The following is an 18,879-nucleotide window of genomic DNA, read 5'->3' on the forward strand; positions in this document are numbered from 1 at the left end:
GCTCAGCGCTAAAGAGCACTTACTGCTCTTGAAGAGGACCTGGATAGGCTTCCCAACACCCACATGACACCTCACAATGTCTGTGACCTCAGTTCTCAGGAAGCTGAAGCCCTCTTCTGGCCTCTGCAAGCATTAAATTCACATGGTGCACGTATTTACCTGCATGCATACATACATACATGCAAGTAGTACAGATGTGGCATTGTTTAATTTTATATTATAAAATAAAATTCAATAACATCCTTATTTAGAAAATGGTAAGTGACTGTGGTTGCTAGCAGTCCTTCTACTAATGTATCATGTTTTCCTCTTTCTTCTCCATGTGTCAGTTCTTTCACATGTACCAATCATTTCAGAGACATTTTAGACACTAGATTCTACCTCTGATGTTTTCCTTGGTCGCTAGACAAAGTTGGACATGCCTCCATTATTCTTTATGTGTTTTATTTTTTTCTTCTTTAAGATGGTGGTAACACTTAATATTTGCCTTTCCTGGTTTATTGGAATAAGTCCATTTCTGAACCCTGATATAATAACTGTTGAATAGGTTTCCTTCGCTGGAAGACTAGAAAGAACCATTGTTTTCTGCCTGATATAGTGATCAGTTGAATACTTATGAAAAACATTGCATGCTCATGCCTGAGGCTTTAATTCCTGCAGACAGAGGTTTTATGCTACAGGAAACTGACAGGACAGGAGAATTCATACACACCCTTCAATTTTGCTTTTTATATGTTATTGCTTCTTTACCTTTTACTTTTCCCCCAGAATACGTGGAATAACTAATTAATGAGCCAATTAATGTTAGCATGAGAATCAGAATGTGACCTTTTATAAATTTCCACATGTGTGTGAGGATGTCGTTAACCTTATAGTACTATATTTGGACCATATCAGGCAGGAAAATACCTCTCCTAGATTTAGAAAGTAAATAATATTTAGGTCACCACACTCTTTGTTGAATCTATGAAATAAAGCTATTTGGATGACAACTAGATCGAGTCTAATCCCACAATGATATTTTCAAATGAATGACCATCCAGTGAAAACTGACAAACTGTTTTGGTATAGTGTATTTCAATAAACCAAGATTTATCAAATGAAAGAATTTCCCATATAAATTCTATCATGTAGGAAGCCAGTACGGTTCATCTTTTGGTATTGATGAGTCAAATGAATATCCAAGATTCTCTGGATAAAGTTAATCCCCACTGCTTATATTTAAAGAGCCCTGTTCATCTCCACAGGTTAGCATCCTGGGGCGGAAGGGGTGCTGCTGCTGAAGCTGGTTCTGGTGCTGGTGGTGGTTTTGTTTTGTTGTTGTATTTTTCATTATTTAAAAGTTCACAATCCCCGGAAGACAAAGAGTTGTTTCCTCTGGATTTGCTTCTCCTTATTTCAAGAATGCTTTCCCCAGATATTTTGGATTTTTGCTTTTTTACTTGATTTTCCTTTTTTTTTTTCTTTTGAGGCGAACTCTCACTATATTATCTTGACTAGCTTTATAAGCCAAGCTGGCCTTGAAGTTACAATCTACCTCTGGCCTTCCAGGAGCTCAGGTTACAGGAGGAAACTATTGTGTCTGGCTCCCTGAGAGTGTTGACCTGTTTCTTCGCTGGCTGACTGTCTCAGTATAAAGGTTTTATGTGACTGTCGTATATAAATTCACGTGCTCTCTAATCCTTCCTAAGGCCGAAGCCTGTTTCCCCCTTATTCTGTAAAGTACTGTCACAGCTCATATGTACTCCTATTTACTGCTTCTTTATCCCTAATCAGTTTCTAAGCTCCATGAGGACAGGTATACTCCTGTTAGCTAGCATGAAGTGAACAGCCAACAAAAAATGTGTTTGGAATTTAAAACTAATAATTGTTTATAAAAGGGTTGAAATCAAAGAAAAATAATATTTTCTTCTATTTAGTATTTTAAGAAAAAATTGACATCGTAGTAGGGAATAAGAAAAAAATTCAGCAGAATCACAGCTAACGTCATGACAAGAAAAACTAATAGATTCAGTGCAGTTGCAGGAGCCTTGCTCTTCTGCTTCACTAGATTGGGAACGCGAGATCTACAGGACTCTCCGTGCCAACCATAATAACAGTGGCACACAAATCCATTCCTCATAGTCGTTATTGTCTTCAGCTTACTCCTTGCAGAAATGACAAATCTGAAACCGTGGCCTGTGGCATAGACCTTCTGGCTGTCCTCAGGCATGTGCAGATAGGAGGAGGACTCAGCTGTCTTTCGAACGCATCGCCCATGGCTGCTACACAGACTGTGACTGCACAGCTTGGCTGCGGATGTTACATTGAGAGCATAGGGGCCCAGCAGCTCTTCAATAGTTTGCTGCACAGATAAACAAGACTCCTGTAGGGGGAAAAAATGAGAGATGCTTAAAGAACAGATTGGAGTCCAGAAATAAACACACACATGCACAATTAACTTTACTTTGACAAAAATGTCAAGAACCTATAACGCAGAAAAGATTGACTTGTTAAAAAAAAAAAAAAGGGCTGGGATGAATTGTCCAAACAAACTTGAACCATTAGCTATACAACATAGGAAACTCCACAAAAAGTGGTTCAAACTTGAGCATTAAAAGCAAGAAACCAAAAAAACGTTTTCAGAAAACTGGAGGGTTTTTTTTCCTGTTTCCTGTCAGTCATGACAATTCTCTTGCATGAGACCAAAAGTATGGGTGACAGAATCAGAAATAAACAAATGGAACTGTCAGACTAAACACTTCTGCACACACACCGTTAACAGAATGAAAAGGCATCCAACAGAGTAATGCAAAATCTGTGCAAACTCCTGCTTCCTACGGTATCTGATAACATAACCAAAGTCCAAATGACCCAAAGCAGCCCACATAAGAACTGAATAAAAAAATACACAAAGCATCCAAGTTTGGTGAAATAGGTCCATAATCTCAGCTACTTGGGAGGCTGAGGTAAGAGAATCACAAGTCTGTGGTCTGAGTGACCTACAGAACTGAGTTCAAGGCCATCCTAGGCAACTTTATAAGTTCCTATCTAAAAAGGTGAAGTAAAATGAGAGCTAGGAATACAGCTCACTGAATCAGCCCTTACCAAACATATGTAAGGCCATAGGTTCAATCCCTACATATGGATAAATAAAAAGACTCAGGCATTAGAGCACACATCTTTAATCCCAACACTCAACTGGAAGGCAGAGTCAGGTGGAGCTCTGAATTCAATGTGAGACTAGTTTATATAAAAGTTCTAGCCTAGTTATATAATGAGATTTTTGTTTCAAGAAAGAAAGTTTACTAACTCACCTTGTCATTTGTAAAAATAAATAGAAAAGACATGAATAAACATTTTTCATTCCCAGAAAAGTACAAATCAAAGCTACAATGAACCATTGCCATATACCCATAAGGTTGGCTAATATTAAAAGCTATCTAGAGATTGCAGGTGTTGATGACATTGTTTGGAACTCTGTCAGACTATTGTTCAAATATAAAAAGATACAAGAGCTATGCAAAACAATATAAAAGTTCTTCAAAAAATTAAAAATAGAGTTATCATATAATGCATGCATATACATGCACATACACAAGTATGTACTCATACACACACTTATGGACATAGATACAAAGAGGTTTGAATCATGATCCGGAAGTGACATTCACACTTCTGTATTTAATGCCAGGCTATTCTTTGTAGTCAAGAACTATAGCAAATCCAAGTGACCATCAAGAGATGAATGGGTGACAAATTGGGATACATAGAATGGAATATTATTCAATTGTAAAAAATGAAGAAAATTCTGTCATTTATGACAATTCTAGTGAATCCGGAAGACATTGTGCTAAGTAAACTAGAAAATCGAACAGGAAAAAATACTGTATAAGTCCATTTATGCATGAATGCTCTAAATAGTCAAATCAATACATTGAAAGGTGCACTCTTGCTAGACAAACAAACACTAAAGACCTGCTGTATAGCCTCATATCTCTATAATTAACAGTGGTGGATTATGCATTTCCTAATTTGCTATCAAATAAATGCCATGTTAAATAGTCTAACTACAAAATTTAAAAATATCAATCAACTATTATATATTATATATTTTCCTTTCATTTCTATTTTGGACTATAAGCTACCATCATCATAAAAAAATAATTGGAGAGAATCCATTCTTCATCAAAAAATTATTTTCAAATTTTCATAATAACTTGTATCAAATATATGCAGGAGCATCTTTTTAATAAAATCCCTGCATTGTGGGTTTAATTATAGTACAATTTTTAAATGAAGAAGGTAAGACAGAGAGCAGTTACTTAACATGCCACAAATTATCCCCTTGGAATATAATAATCGGTTTCTTACTTTAGGCTATCCAGTGAAAGACTGTGCTTGTCCACCCTGCTGTTAACAGCAGTCTGGTATAGAATTGAATGATCAGCATTGACCACTACAGCCTTTCAACTTTGTGGCAGCCAAGAAAACAAGCAGTCGGCAACCAACGGGTGTGAGAAGCATTTTTTTATTATTATAACTCACTCTCTAGAATGCAATACTAACAGAAAAATCACTACTGACCTTGGAATCAGAATATTCGTATCCTCCCCACAATATTATTCCTGCTGCCCCCAATGCAGCACTTTCACCAATTGTATGAACTAGGTCTTCCTACAAAAGAGAAGGACCACGAGAAATTCCTGTCAAGTCATGTTAGGCATTGCTTATTCATTAATATGTTTTTGTTTATAAAGAAAACAGTTAGAGAAGAACTGGAAAGGGTGATTTGGGCATTTTAAGTTATCTGATAATAGTCCAGTGCAAGAAACACTCTAAAAAATAAAGCTATAAAAGCAAATAGGTTCCAGTCCCTGGTCTGGAGTCCTGTAAAATGTCTTTAAGGTAGGCATATATAAAAGTAATGAGAATACAGTGAAATGATGCCCATATTTGCAGCCCCCACACAGTATATATTGATTAAAAGAACCATGGCACACTTGTCTTTATATTCATGTACAAGTGCAGTCTTCACCCTTCATCAAGGGAACTTCTTTTCTCAGCAGAGACATTTATAGTAACCACACCCAACCAAAATGCAGATATGAAGCTGGTCCCAATAAATACATCCACAAAACATTTCTGCACCTAAGGCTCAGAGAACATTGTGGAAGAGAGAGTGGAAATATTTTAAGAACCAGAGTGCCAAGGAGTTTACTGTAAGATTGCATCTCCTAGCAATATCAGAATCTATAGCCATAAAGTCTCAAGAATATGACTGTCCATATGTAGGTTGAATAAGGATGACAACAATAAGTATGCCAAACTGGACAGAGAAAAGCCCATGAGGCCTCACACTACACAAAGAACTATAGGCAAGTGGGGGAAGCTGGGGACGGGAGAGGTGGCCATGCCAGGGAAGAGCACAGCAATTAGTTGTCAAGTACCAAACATCAACCCTAAAAACTTACTACAGATAGCATTATACAGACTAATCAGGTTATATTTAGGAGATGGGGGGGAGAGAGTGTGTGTATGTGTGCAAGCAATAAAAAAGGAATTTGAAGGAAAGGTATATAGAGGTATATGTGTGGGTTTGGAGGGAAAAAGGAAAAGAAAAATGTAATCAATTTATAAAAATTTAAAAACCCTTGGTGAGGGAAGTCGGGCTATATGACAGACCTGAATACTACTATTTATCCACACTTGTCTAATGCCAATCTGCCTTCTGGGTATTTGTGCCTATGCTCACAGACAAATGCTACTCTCAGCCTTAACAGAGAAGCTTTTCCTCTCAGTTAAAGGCTTCATGAATGGAGATTCATGGCTGCATAAGGTGCTGAGAAATTACAGTTAAGTACTCAGCTCTCAATGTAACAGTTAGCCCACCCTCTCGAAGGTTTTGGATAGAAATGTGGACAAAGGCTGCAAAAGTCTCTTTAAGGCATCACACAGACATTTCAAACATGATGTCAAAGCAGCTGCAATTGCTTTCACTGGACCAACACAAATCTGAGCCTGTCAATAGTGGATCATGGATTGGAGGAGCTCATGGGATTCTACCCTCCTTGCCATTCTATTGGATATTGGGAAATTCTAGTAGAGTCTGAACTTCTCCAGTTGTATATCCAATGCGAGACCACCAGGTACCAATGGGTGCTTCCAAACATGCAATCATATAGACAACTCTTGTGAAAATCAAATCACAAAGCAAAATAAAAAGACATGAATATGTGAGCATTGTAGAAGGGGAAGATTGTTGTAATAGGAGTGGCGGGGCTGTGTCCCCAGCACCCCGGCCACCTGCTAGCTTATGCTCCGAAATAATTACACGGACACTGTATTCTTTTAAACATTGCTTGACCCACTAACTCTAGCCTCTTACGGGCTAATTCTCATACTTTTGCCTAACCCATTTCTAATAATCTACATAACACCGGTTTTACCGGGAAAGATTCAGCATGTCTGACCTGGCGGCTTGCTCCATCGCGTCTGGCTCTGAGAGGAGCTGCATGATTTCTGACCTCACTTCCTCTTCCTCCCAGCATTTTGATCTGTTTACTCCACCCACCTATGTTCTTACCTACCAGGGCCAAGGCAGTTTATTTAACCAATGACCTTCCTCCATCAGAAGATCACTGAAGTGGGAGGAAATAGGAGAGGGTAAAGAATGAGAGGTGTCAAATGCTTTATATAATGTATAAAATTGTCAAAGAACAAATGTTATCAATAAAAGTCTTACCCACAAGTACTTATTCCTGGAACGGTAATAATTTGCCACTTTAGTAAGACACAATTTTGCAGCCATGTAAAGAAAGCATAGGATAGGAACATCGAGATATTTGGGATCAAAGATAGCTAGGGAAGATGAAAATTGTTTGGGGAAAATAATAAAGGCCCAACAAATGCAATGTCAGTACAAAAATAAAAGAGAGGGAAGCTATTAGAGAGTCATTTCTAATTCAGATATATAATTCTTCATTGCCTGTACTACATAATGGAAAGAAAAGAAACGAGTTCCTCAAGTGACTCCCAGGTTGGGTGACTGAGTGGATTGGATATCAAGGAGGCGGTTATGGTAGGATTCTAGACCAAAAGCAAAGAAATGAGAAGCAGAAGGAGAGGGAAGGAAGGAAATGCTCTACAGTTTTGCTCCCCCAGGATGTATTAGAGATTCTTCGGAAGATTGGAGCACTCGAAGACCAGATAGGCAAATTCTACACTACAACCAAGCTTTCCTGCATTGTAGTGAAGCTCTGATCACACGAATTAGGTTTCTCTTATTGGAAATGCTTGGGACCAGAATCACTTCAAATTTCTGACTTTTTCAGATTTTAGACAATCTGCATATACAGAATAAAATATTGCAGTGTGAAATCCAAGTCTAGATACAAAATTCATTTTCATGTTTCATAGAAATCTCATAGAAAATGCACAAAGAAAATTTTGTACAACAAATGTTTTGAATGCATGTATCCATGTTTTCACTTTGACACTGAGGTCAGGTATAAAATGTTCCTCTTGTTGCAGCAGGTCAGTGTGCAAACAGTTTTGTATTTTAGAGCATTTTAGGTTTGGGTATTTCTGCTTAAAGATGCTTCTGCTAATCCTTGTGATCTGTAACTTTTCTAAGTAATACAAGTAAGACGCTAATTCTTCTGCTAAATAAATAATAGTACCACATTCCTTAAACGTAAGGCTAGTCCTTTGCTGAGGCATATTTGAAAGAACTAACAAAAATCAATTGCTTAGAAACAAACTTGATTTGAAAAGTTATGTTTCTTAGACAACAAGTGAAAATAGTCCATACTATTGGTCGATTTGTGGTGCATACAATCAATAGGAAAGCATTAAACTTATTAATAATAGTTTCTAAGATATCACATACTTTTAATGAGTACAGTATGTGAGTGATTTATTGGCTTGTGAAATAGAGTTCAGAAGGAAGAGCCTGTAATTTACATTTAAAGTCTGTGAGTGGGTTCTGGAGAAATGCTTCAGCACTTTAGAATATATGCAGCCCTCGCTGAGGACCTGAGTTTGATTCCCAGCTCCTCTATGCCAGGCAGTTCACAACTGCCTGTAACTCCAGCACCACACACCACAACACCCTCTTCTGGAATCCTTGAGAACATGTACTCATGTAGACATTTCACACACACAAAAAAAGATTAAAAATAAAAAAATAATCTTTTTTTTTTTTGGATTTTTCAAGACAGGGTTTCTCCGTAGCTTTTTGTTCCTGTCCTGGAACTAGCTCTTGTAGACCAGGCTGGCCATTAATCTTTTTTAAAAGCAGAAGAGTAGATAAAAGTGGTAAAAGTACGAGTTGGACTCTCATAAATATGCACATGTTCTCAAGTCACCATTTACTATTAAGATGAACCTTCTAGCTTCTTGGATTATTAGTTTTACTGTTGGTATTAATAATAGTATTCCTGTTTCTTTGTAAGCTTAAATAAATAATTTAGAATAAGTAATTATAGCCTAGTCTTTTATAAATTAGTTTCTTGAAATTTCCATACCATTTTATGCAATGTGTTTTGATTAAATTCACTCCCCTCTCCCAATTACAACCAGATCCACTCATCTTCCCTCCCCACTCAACTTTGTGTCCTCCTGTTTTTTGCTCTTAAAGTCCAATTTGTGCTGCCTTCATACTCTTGGATGCGTGACCATCAAGTGGATCATGGTTAACCTAGTAGGTGTTATACTCCTAAAGAAAACTGGCTTCCCCTCTGCCAGCAGCTATCAGTTGCCAACAGCTCCTCAAAGGGTTAGACGTTAGACTTTGTGCCCATCTCCTTCCTTTCTTCATGCTGGAATTTTGTTTGGCTTGAGCTTATTCAGGTCGTGTGCATGCTGCCACAGTCACTCTGATTCATGCAACACCTCTGACTCTTCCTGCCTACTCTTCTGCCATGATCCTTGAACCTGAGGATGAGTGGGTGTAATATAGACTGAGCATTCCATTTATTAGTCTCTGTACTTTGGACAGTTGTGGGGTCTCTGTGTTAATCACTATCTACTGCAAAAAAAGAAGCTTGCCTGATAAGGGTTGAGAGATATACTAACCAATGGGTGTAACAATGAGCTATCAGGAGTCAGTTTAATGCTGTGCTCATTTAGCAGAATAGTAGCCGGGCCTCTTACCCATCTAGCCAAAGGTTTTTGAGGCCAATACTAGAGCCAGGCATAGGTTTCATCTTGTGAAATGGGCCTAAGAATCAGAAAGCAGTTGGTTACCCATGACATTGGTGTTATTAGTGTGCAAATGGACTTGATGCCAGACTGGTAATCACTGTAGCTTGAGGAATCTTTTCGCCAAAAGAATTTTGGGGAAAAAAATTGTATGTTAAGAGATCTCCTAGTTGAGGAATAGTTCAATGAAACGACTTGGGGAAAAAAAAAAAAGACAAGATCCTAAAGTATTCAGAGAAGTGGCTTTTAAAAAAAGGACTCATCGCCGGGCGGGGTTGGCGTAAGCCTTTAATCCCAGCACTCGGGAGACAGAGGCAGGCAGATCTCTGGGAGTTTGAGGCCAGCCTGATCTACAAGAGCTAGTTCCAGGACAGGCACCAAAGCACAGAGAAACCCTGTCTCGAAAAACTAAAAAAAAAAAAAAAAAAGACTCATCATTATTAGAAGTGTGTGTATGTGTGTTTAAGTGTGTATGTGAAGATACACGTGTGCCACAGTGCAAATGTGGAGATCAAAGGACAACTTGCACGATTTGGTTCTCTCCTTCCACTGTGGGTTATCAAACTCATGATGTCAGGTCTGCAATGCAAGAAATTTTCCCTTCTCATCCTCCCAACGCGGACCCAGAACCGGCTTTTGAAATAAAGACTTAATCTATGCTGCACTCAAAATAACATCAGAACTAACAGTACAAAGTTAACCAGAGGAAAAGCAACTAACTTTACATGCTCAAGAACTTCCTAAGAATTAATATTGTCCTAAAATGTAGCTTTCCTTCTGGTACAGAGGAAATAAAAAAAAAAAAAACTAAAGCAGAGGCCAGACAAAAGTGGATCCATGTTTGAGTGAGAAGTCGATTATATACTGCTGAGACTCCACCAACACTTTTTCCATTTTGCCCTGAACTTACTGAATTAATCTACCATTTTGAATGATATTAATAATCTTTTAATGATAAAACTATATAGTCTAATGAATAATGTATAATAAATATTTATTAACAGGTTTTACTCAGAAATAATTAGGAAGAGTTGTTACTGCATTCAAATGCACCTACTCTAACATAAGTGGTCTAAGGAAGCGAGCTCTAAAAGTTTTACCTCTGTGTTAGTCATTGAAATAATGGAGCTGTAGGCAGTCAGATAGGGGTAGTAATTTTCTCCTGTGTCCATCTGCCTAATGGTTGCATCCATGCAGTAATGTCCTAAATGACAGTCTAGCTAATGTTTGAGCACCTCTAGAATCTGCAAATTCATTATTTCCCAAGCAAGTTCCACCACATATCTCCTTGCTTCATACTTGGTGTTAAAGATGACACTCACTCTGTCCTGGCTTCATTTCCCATTGCTGTAATAAAACACCCCAACAACCAACTTATGAAAGAAAGTGTTGATTTTTAGTTCACAGTTTGAGGTTACAGCCCATCATTGGCAGGAAGTCAAGGCAGCAGGAACATCATCAAGCAGCCATGCAAATCCAAACAAAAGCAGAGAAAGAATGGGTGCCTGCATGTTCCCTATTTCCCAGCTCACTTTCTCCTCTTTTGTACAGTCCAGGGGTCGAATCCAGAAAATCCTTTTAGGCTGGGTCTTCCCACATCAACTAGCAGATCAAGACATTTACCACACAGATAAATCTACAGGGCAACCCAACCTAAACAATCCATCACTAAGAATCTCTTCCTAGTTGATTCCAAATTGTGTCACGTTGATTACAACTAATTATCAAAATATCTCTTTATATAAACTACTCAGTCCATTAGCACTAACTAATCCCAAATCTCTGTTTTATCTATTTCCAATCTGGAAAATCACTAGAACCCTTACGAGAAACTCTTCTGAATCCTAAATGAGTTTTTTTTTAATCTTCTAAAATTCTAGATGCATGTCTAATTAGCAGTTGGTTGAAATTTCCTTTAATAGTAGAATAACATTTTAATTAGAATTAAATAACCCACAAAGATTTCTTTCTAGACTTTACATATATTCTATTAATCTTATATTGCTCTTACGTGACTATTTTTTTCTTACCTCTGACAGAGCTTCAATACTATGCAAATAAAACGGTCTGGAAAAAATAAAAACTGGCAAAGCGTAGTCCTTTCTAGACATTTCTGCAACTCTCAGGGCTTCTCTCACTCGGAAATGCACAAATTTCAGTGCGTTTAAGCTCGATTTTAATACTTTATTCAAATATATCGAAGAATAAAGTGCTGTGCTTTTCTCCCACAGCCACAAGAGTTGGTCATTGCGGAAAATTTCATCATCTGGGCAACTACCTGTGTAGAATTCTGGATTTATCCGGTAATCATAATTGTAGCAATCTGGGTAGAGATAGAAGCCCCATAAACACTTTGGTCTCATTTCTAAAGCCAACGTGAGAGTAACGTTCATAAGACTCCTCCCAGCATTTTCAAATTCCTGTGTGGCAACTGCTCTCACTTTTGCTTCTGGCCAGGCAGGGTGTTGGTGTCGGGTGAAAGCTAACGAGTGCTTTTGGTATATTATCCTGCCGCCCCAGTTCCGATCCCACTGGGGTTTCCAGCCTTCCCAGTCAATCACAGCAAGTCCATCTGATCTCCACCAACTGACAGAGTCTGCAATGTCACTGGCGCTCTTCTTTAGGTGCTCAGAGAGGTTCACATTCTGAGGTATTCCACCATGGAAGGATTTTCCATCTTCAGAGAAGTAAGGGTAATATCCGAGTTCATGTGGATAAAATATGGCAATGGTAGATCCACTCTGGGTTTCTAATGGATTGGAAATGATGTCAAATTCATGAAGATTCATATTTACATCAAAATGATCCTTGCAAAACAAAGTAGGAGCAGCCCAGAAGATGTTGAAAGGCTGGTTCTTGATCACCGGAGGCATTGCTGGTTTGAGAACTGCCTGGGTGACCAGAACAAAGAGCATGAGTTCGCCAAGCTGTGCCACCCACAGACTACACATGGGTTGTTGTTTTCAGCATAATGGAACTGTACTAAAAGCAAGAACAAATATTTAGATGAAGGACTCAAATTCCTGATGAGCTTCATAGTGTCGATTAAATAAATTGTGTTATCTCCTTTAATATTAGATGTTATATCTTAACTAGAAATGAATAACTCTCAAAGATTTATTTCTAGGCTTTACATATATTCTATTAATTAAGACTTAAGAGGTTTATTAACACACCTTTTTGTGATGTCATCTGGACAAAAGAAGAAAAATGAGACTTTTTTTCCCTCCTTAAGATATTGAGAGAAATTTAATGAATAAGTACTAAAAATTTAATTCAAATCTTCTTCTTCATAAACTCTGTGCTCATCTATGTACGCTTACTATTTTTTTCTGGATTTAATTTCCTATACATTTTGAGTACATAACCCGAACCATCATAGACCAGTAGCCTTTGGTGCGAGGTCAATTGGAAAAAAGTGCCTTAAGGATCTATTACATTTTCCTATTGATTAATAGAAAAGGGACTGTAAGAACATGTGCACTTGGAAATTAACAAACATTGGCAATTCAGCAAATATTATATAGAACAAAAAATAAATAATTAACAAGTAGTAACCTCTATGGAATTTGAAGTGTACTGACCTTGAAGGTTTGTTTATTTCCAAAGCACAGAAGAGTTCCCACCGGAATTGATTGTAGAGTTGACTACTACCTTTTCTTAGGCACATAAATAAACCTTTAAAACTATTTTTTCCTTAAGCCGTCATTCTCCTGTGGAAGAATGAGGCCATATTCTCAGTAGCTAAACTACAGGTAAAACTTGACTTTTAGTCACATAGAGTCAGTTAAGACAAAAAAACTGCCAAAGAATCTTGCCAGAACACAGGGACTAATAGATGATGTATTCCAGCCAATCAGATCTGACTTTGAAAGCAAGATGGCTGAAGCTGAATAGCAGTTAGTTTGGTATGTTGTGTGCAATTTTTTAAAATAAGGTGGTGTACTGGTTAGTTTAGGCCGTCAACTTGACACAATCTAGAAGCTTCTGGTAAGAGAGTCTCTAATTACAAATTAAGTAAATGAAAGTTAACCAGTGACCGTGTCTATGAAGTTTCTTTTGTAGAAGATTTTAATCTCCTTTTCTTTGTATATAAAGTAGTAGGGACGCTATCTTTGTCACTGACCTGGAGATAATTCACTATTTTAACATTCTTTTTGTGCCCCTGCACACATTTTTATAACAAACTTCTAGTATAGTAATATATATATAATATATATATATGTGTGTGTGTATGTATATATATTATAAGTATCATGAGTTTTTTAACTTAATGAAATCTTTCCAATAATTTTCTTTCAAGCCATTTTTGTTACTCAAAGCATAAAACCCAGTTTGTTTTTTACCATTTATAACACATGCATGCACTTGAATTTATTAGCATCTAATATGTTTTAAACAGTGTATTCTGTCAAAAATGCTATAACAAGACCAATATAACCCTATATATTGCAAAAATGATACAGATTCTTACAAGTACAAAATTATAAGACAAGAAGAAAAATACTTATCACCTTAGGCATGGAAATGCCTCTCTATGTACAGTATCAAAGACATAATCCATGAAAGAAATCATCAATAAACAGCATCATTCAAGTAACTTTAAGCTGATCTTAAAGAATATAAGAAGACTGGTGAGCTGACAGCTCAAATAAATCACATGGTATGTTATGTTTATGAGTGATTTCACTGCCTGTATGTTTGTGCGCCATGTGCATTCCTGATGCCCTTGGAGGTCTGGAGAGGGTTCCGGATCCCCTGGGGCCAGTGTTACAGGTCTACAGGTCATTGAAGTGGAAATCAAACTCAGAACTTCTAGGAAGGCAGCCAATACTCTTCACCACTGAGCAATCTCTACACACGCACGCAAGCACGCACGCAAGCACGCACGCACATCCCGAGTAAGTTACGTGTTTATCTTACAAGCATGAGAGCCTCAGTTCAATCCCTCCCAGAATAAAAAAAAAAAAAGCTCAATTAAAAGGCATATTCTTGTAAGTCCAGCCTGAAAGAGGCAGAGACAAACAGATCTCTGTGCCTCTCTAGACAAATAATAGCCTTGCCTACTTGTTCTAGACCAATAAGATATCCTGACTCAAAAACTGTGCGCATGTGGAACAATGTTTGAGACTGTTCCCAGTCTCCACTCATTCACAGATGTGCATGCACAGATACAGCTCACTCGGATGGAGATGAGCCATCAGCAACCCGGAAAGTCAGTGTTTATTCTGTACAGCACTGACGAGCAGCTCAGGTTGCAGGTATCCCTAGCAGGAAGTCACTGGTTTCAACTGGAGGTGAACTATTGGCAAGCTTCTGTACCCGGACTAAGAAAGGCTTTGTTATCTCCACTGACATGGCCGCGCTCATATCAATAATCCAAACTCACTAAGGACATCTGCTCCCCACACAGAGTAGTTATGTTCCCCTCTTTAGCAGTAAGTCTTGTGACTGTCTTCCAGGAAAATACCTTTTATATGTTGTGAAACTATAATAGATTGTAGAAGTAGGTTAAGTTTGAGATTGCATTCAGATTCACAACTTGAAAATAGTAAATGTTTGTATTTATATAAATGAACACCTCTTTTAGTGTATTTCAGGCGAAGACAAAGTTTTCTCTTGAAGAGGGTTTTGTTTCCACAGAACTTGGATCTCAGCTGAAGATATTAAGGAGTAACAGAATTTTTTATCTGAAACGCTCTTATGGTTTTGATTTTTAGAGAGTTGGGGGTGGAAAGTTCATAGAAAGGGAAAAAGAAATGAGAAATTAATAGAAAACAGAGTTGACCCAATAAACTATAGTGCTTAAGGTTAACCCATATCTCCAATTTTTGATAGAATAAAAAGTAAAATCAATTCAGATTTAATTAAGTTTGTATACTAAAAGAAAAGAAGTAACAGATTTTCAGAAAGGGATACTGGGATTTTGCATTTTTCTGGCTTAGTTTTTTTAGTTTTGCTTCCTACTTCATAACCACAATATACATTTCATAGATACAATAACATTATAGTTCATGGTTCTATTTATCCCTTTTCCTTTGAAGATATAAAATTAGAAAGAGAAAATAAAACAATCACTTTTAGATATTATTTTTATACAAAAAAGCAAAGTAATCTGAGTTATATGAAATAACAGGCTAGCTCAACAGAGATTCATGTATAAAACTAATGAAGAAAAGTCAGATGTCTTGATAGCCACCAACATGACTGGAAATGAAACACAGTGAGCAAAATATAAAAAACTTGTGCAAGATTCCTATAGATGAAATTCACTAATCTTTATTAAAATGGCGTTCTGGATTCTCCCATGTCTTCTATTCTTTTACCACACGGCCTTGTCATTATTTTTTTTTTACAATTTTTTGGGGGGGGTTTGTTTTGTTTTGTTTTTTTCCGAGACAGGGTTTCTCTGTATCTTTGAAGACTGTCCTGGAACTAGTTCTTGTAGACCATACTGGCCTGGAGCTCACAGAGATCCACCTGCCTTTCCCTCCTGAGTCCTCTGATTAAAGGTTCCAGCACCCACTGCCCTGCCAGGTTACAATGTTTCTATTTTTTTAGAAGAGCCAGGGGAGGAAGACTGGAAATTAAGGAGGGGATTTTATGGGATCCTACTGAGCCGACTCCATCCCCACTGATAGAAGTGAGAGTAGATCTCATGAATAACCTGTGAAATCATTGTGCAATAGAAAGAAGACATTCAAAGCCCCTCAAAAGAATTTACTGGGAAAGAGAACATAAAGTTCACATGTAGCCCAAATTTATAGACAGAGACCCTTGGAGTCGATACAATTCAAGAAGCATTTGCTGGCAGAGTTTGCCTCATTCATGTTACAGTGTTTAGCACCAAAACTATACAGGCAGCATTATCTCATTATCTCACGGTCTGTTGTGTGGGGGTGTATGTATATACACACTGGATGTTTATGTCTATGTCTAGAACAGCAGCAGTGAGGCAGAGAAATATGTACCCTATCTAAGATACCTGCAAGGACTGAATACATTCTTTTCTTTAAAAAAGAAAAACTATCCGATACATTACAAAATTAAGTAAATAAAGAAATATAAAATCAAAGTTAATATTAATGGCATTCTCCTCGTTATTCAAACATATTTTATACGTATGCCTACAGGCATTTCTCTATACTTCTCTCTAACCTATGAACATATGGGTGGCTCAGAGTTGAGACTCTGTTGAGGTCCAGAGGGTCTATAATTCCTTTCTAAAGCACAAGTCTTGACCCAGATGTGTCCTGTGGAAAACTGTAGGCACAAGATAAAAACTCAGAGGAGTGTCCTCCTTGGATAAACAAGGCCACATAGGCAGTAACTGCGGAAGGAAGAACTCAGATAAGCGGACAAAAGATGACTGTTTGCAGGGATACGTGAAAGGAAGAACTCAGAAAAGGGTTCGGAGGGTACTATTTTTTTCAAATTCTGCTTACAGTGCTATCTCTAGTAGTTAGCTAAACAATATAGAAGCAACTGTGAGGAAAAAAAATAGACACTGTTTATTCTCAAAATCAACCCAGAGTCTTGAGTCTCAGTCTACCATGACCAGGGCCTGTGATCCTCACAGCTGTGCGGTGGCAGCATATGATACATGAGGCGTAGTCCCCGGCAGCATGGACATCTGGAACTGGGAAACGCCACATTTCACAGCTACCTGGAGAGCATTAGAGGGTAAGTATTTAGTATCTAAAGTAGGTTACAGGTCACACTAAAAGAAGCCAGGACAAAACTCTCGATCAAACCCTGACAGTAGGTCATAAAGTAAAAACAGAAGGAAGCACTGAAAAATAAGATTGAAACATCAGGATCAGATGAAAAACTTCCCTCTCTCCTTTCTTAAGATCCTCAATGTAAAACTTGAAGAGGCAACTAGGGCAAAAATTTGACTCCCACATTTGAGGCCTCTAAGCACTGGTGTTTGAAATCCTGCCACCAACATTTTTCCCGAACGATAGATGAGCCAAGAAATATACATGTATAGCCATACTCATCATACACATCTTTACAAAGACAATGTTACCCTAGATGTACCCTAGATATAAACATTTGCTACTGTTTATATCCACCCTGAGTCGGTAGTAGCATATGTTTTGCATGGTTGGAAAAGAATCTAACTGAGGAGAACTATAAAAATAATCTACGTGTCATCTGGAGTAAAATCAGTTCCACAAGAGGTCATGTAAGTTCAAAACGTTACACCACCATGTATGGTTTCAGGGATCTGGATTCAGCCTGAAAGTAGTGCCTAGGACCTGAAATAGAGCAGAACTCCCAGCAGACTAAAGATTGCAGAGCTACCTCAGATGGAGGGACTGATAAGGAAAGTTATAGACGATGCAAAAGAAGAGAGGCCAAGAGTGTGCCGATGAAAACAGATGTTGATTGGAGGGCCTTTATGTAAAGAGAGAGATGTACAATAGGTGGCCAGGTATTGTTCTGAAATAGAATTGAAAGGCCTCTGAATTTAGCTGATAGTTGACACCCAGGAGGGAAACATCTACAGAGAAGAGGTGAGGCCAGAAGCTCAGAGAGTAAGGTTCAGGTGAAGAACAAGAAAAAAAAGAAACTAAAATGCTTTGAAAATAATTGTAAGGAGAGTGCCGTGTGCCTAGGATAAAGATATTTGAGGAAGCTGTTTTAGTCTAAATATTAAAAAATTCCACGGGCTCATATGATTGATTGTTGATCTTCTAATGATGGCATGTTTTGTGAAGTTCTGGAAACTTCAGGAGGTAAGGCCTAGCTCCAGAAAATAAATCACAGGGAGATGAATAACTTGGGCTGTTGGGTTTGGGACTCCTTCTTTTCTCCATTTCTGCTTCCTCTCTGTTATGATGTGAGCCCCACTCCTCTGCTGAGCAGTCCTAACAGATGCTTTATTCAAGTACATGGAGCCATGAAACCACGGGCTGAAAACTCTGCAAGCCTCCTTTTGTCAAGTTTCCTTACAGCGTTAGAAAATCTAACACAGAAGAGAATCAAAAGAATGTTTTTGTGAATTGGTCCAGCGAAGACTTCAGTTTCCCTTACATTGAGACTTTATGAATTCTCCATTTTTCCTTACTAGACTCTCCATTTCTCCTCTCCTTAGCTAGAGTAGAGAGGGGATTCCTTTCTCAAAAGGAGTGTTTGTGTGAGACTACTTTTCAACTTCGGTTATTCAATTGAATTCACCCCTGAAGGGCTGAAAAAATACTCCAGTGCTAGATTTCAATCTGTAGTAACTAATGAGTTATATGGAGTTTGGTGTCTTTCATTCCAGAAATACCAGGCAGATCGGTCACATCCAATTTAAGACAGACAGTAACCCTGACTGATACAACAGGTGCTTGCTTCATTATCTAGAAAGATTTATCCTATTAGGTATGTTGCTGTGCTTTCAACAATTATTTATTAAGATCTCTTATTTTTAAGCAATTGTGAGTATGTATGTCTTAATATTGTCGATTTTTTGCTTCATCTTTGAAAATGAAGGTTGAGTGGAATCGAAGATTGTTATAGGACAATGGCCTACTACCTTGTCACTGATATTGTTTTAATAAAATGCTGATTGGCCAGTAGCCAGGCAGAAAGTATAGGTTGAGCAGCCAGGCAGGAAGTATAGGCGGGTTGACCAGGCAGGAAGTAGAGGCAGTGCAGCAAGAACAAGAGAATTCTGGGAAGAGGAAAGATTCAAGTTGCAGG

The 18,879-nt window shown here is 37.9% G+C and overlaps 1 protein-coding gene across 1 annotated transcript; it reads right to left on the minus strand.

The window, feature by feature from the left end:
• Positions 1–1,915: 1,915 nt before the first annotated feature.
• Positions 1,916–12,134, minus strand: LOC126503952 (hyaluronidase-like). The gene is made up of 3 exons (XM_050145925.1): positions 11,214–12,134; positions 4,567–4,656; positions 1,916–2,365 (listed from the first exon to the last, which is right to left on the minus strand). The coding sequence occupies exons 1-3, from the start codon at positions 12,132–12,134 to the stop codon at positions 1,916–1,918; spliced, it is 1,461 nt and encodes a 486-aa protein (XP_050001882.1).
• Positions 12,135–18,879: the final 6,745 nt, after the last annotated feature.

Source organism: Alexandromys fortis, unplaced genomic scaffold (genome assembly GCF_014885135.2).
Source record: "Alexandromys fortis isolate MF-2015 unplaced genomic scaffold, M_Fortis_MF-2015_v1.1 scaffold_34, whole genome shotgun sequence".
Lineage (NCBI taxonomy): Eukaryota > Metazoa > Chordata > Mammalia > Rodentia > Cricetidae > Alexandromys > Alexandromys fortis.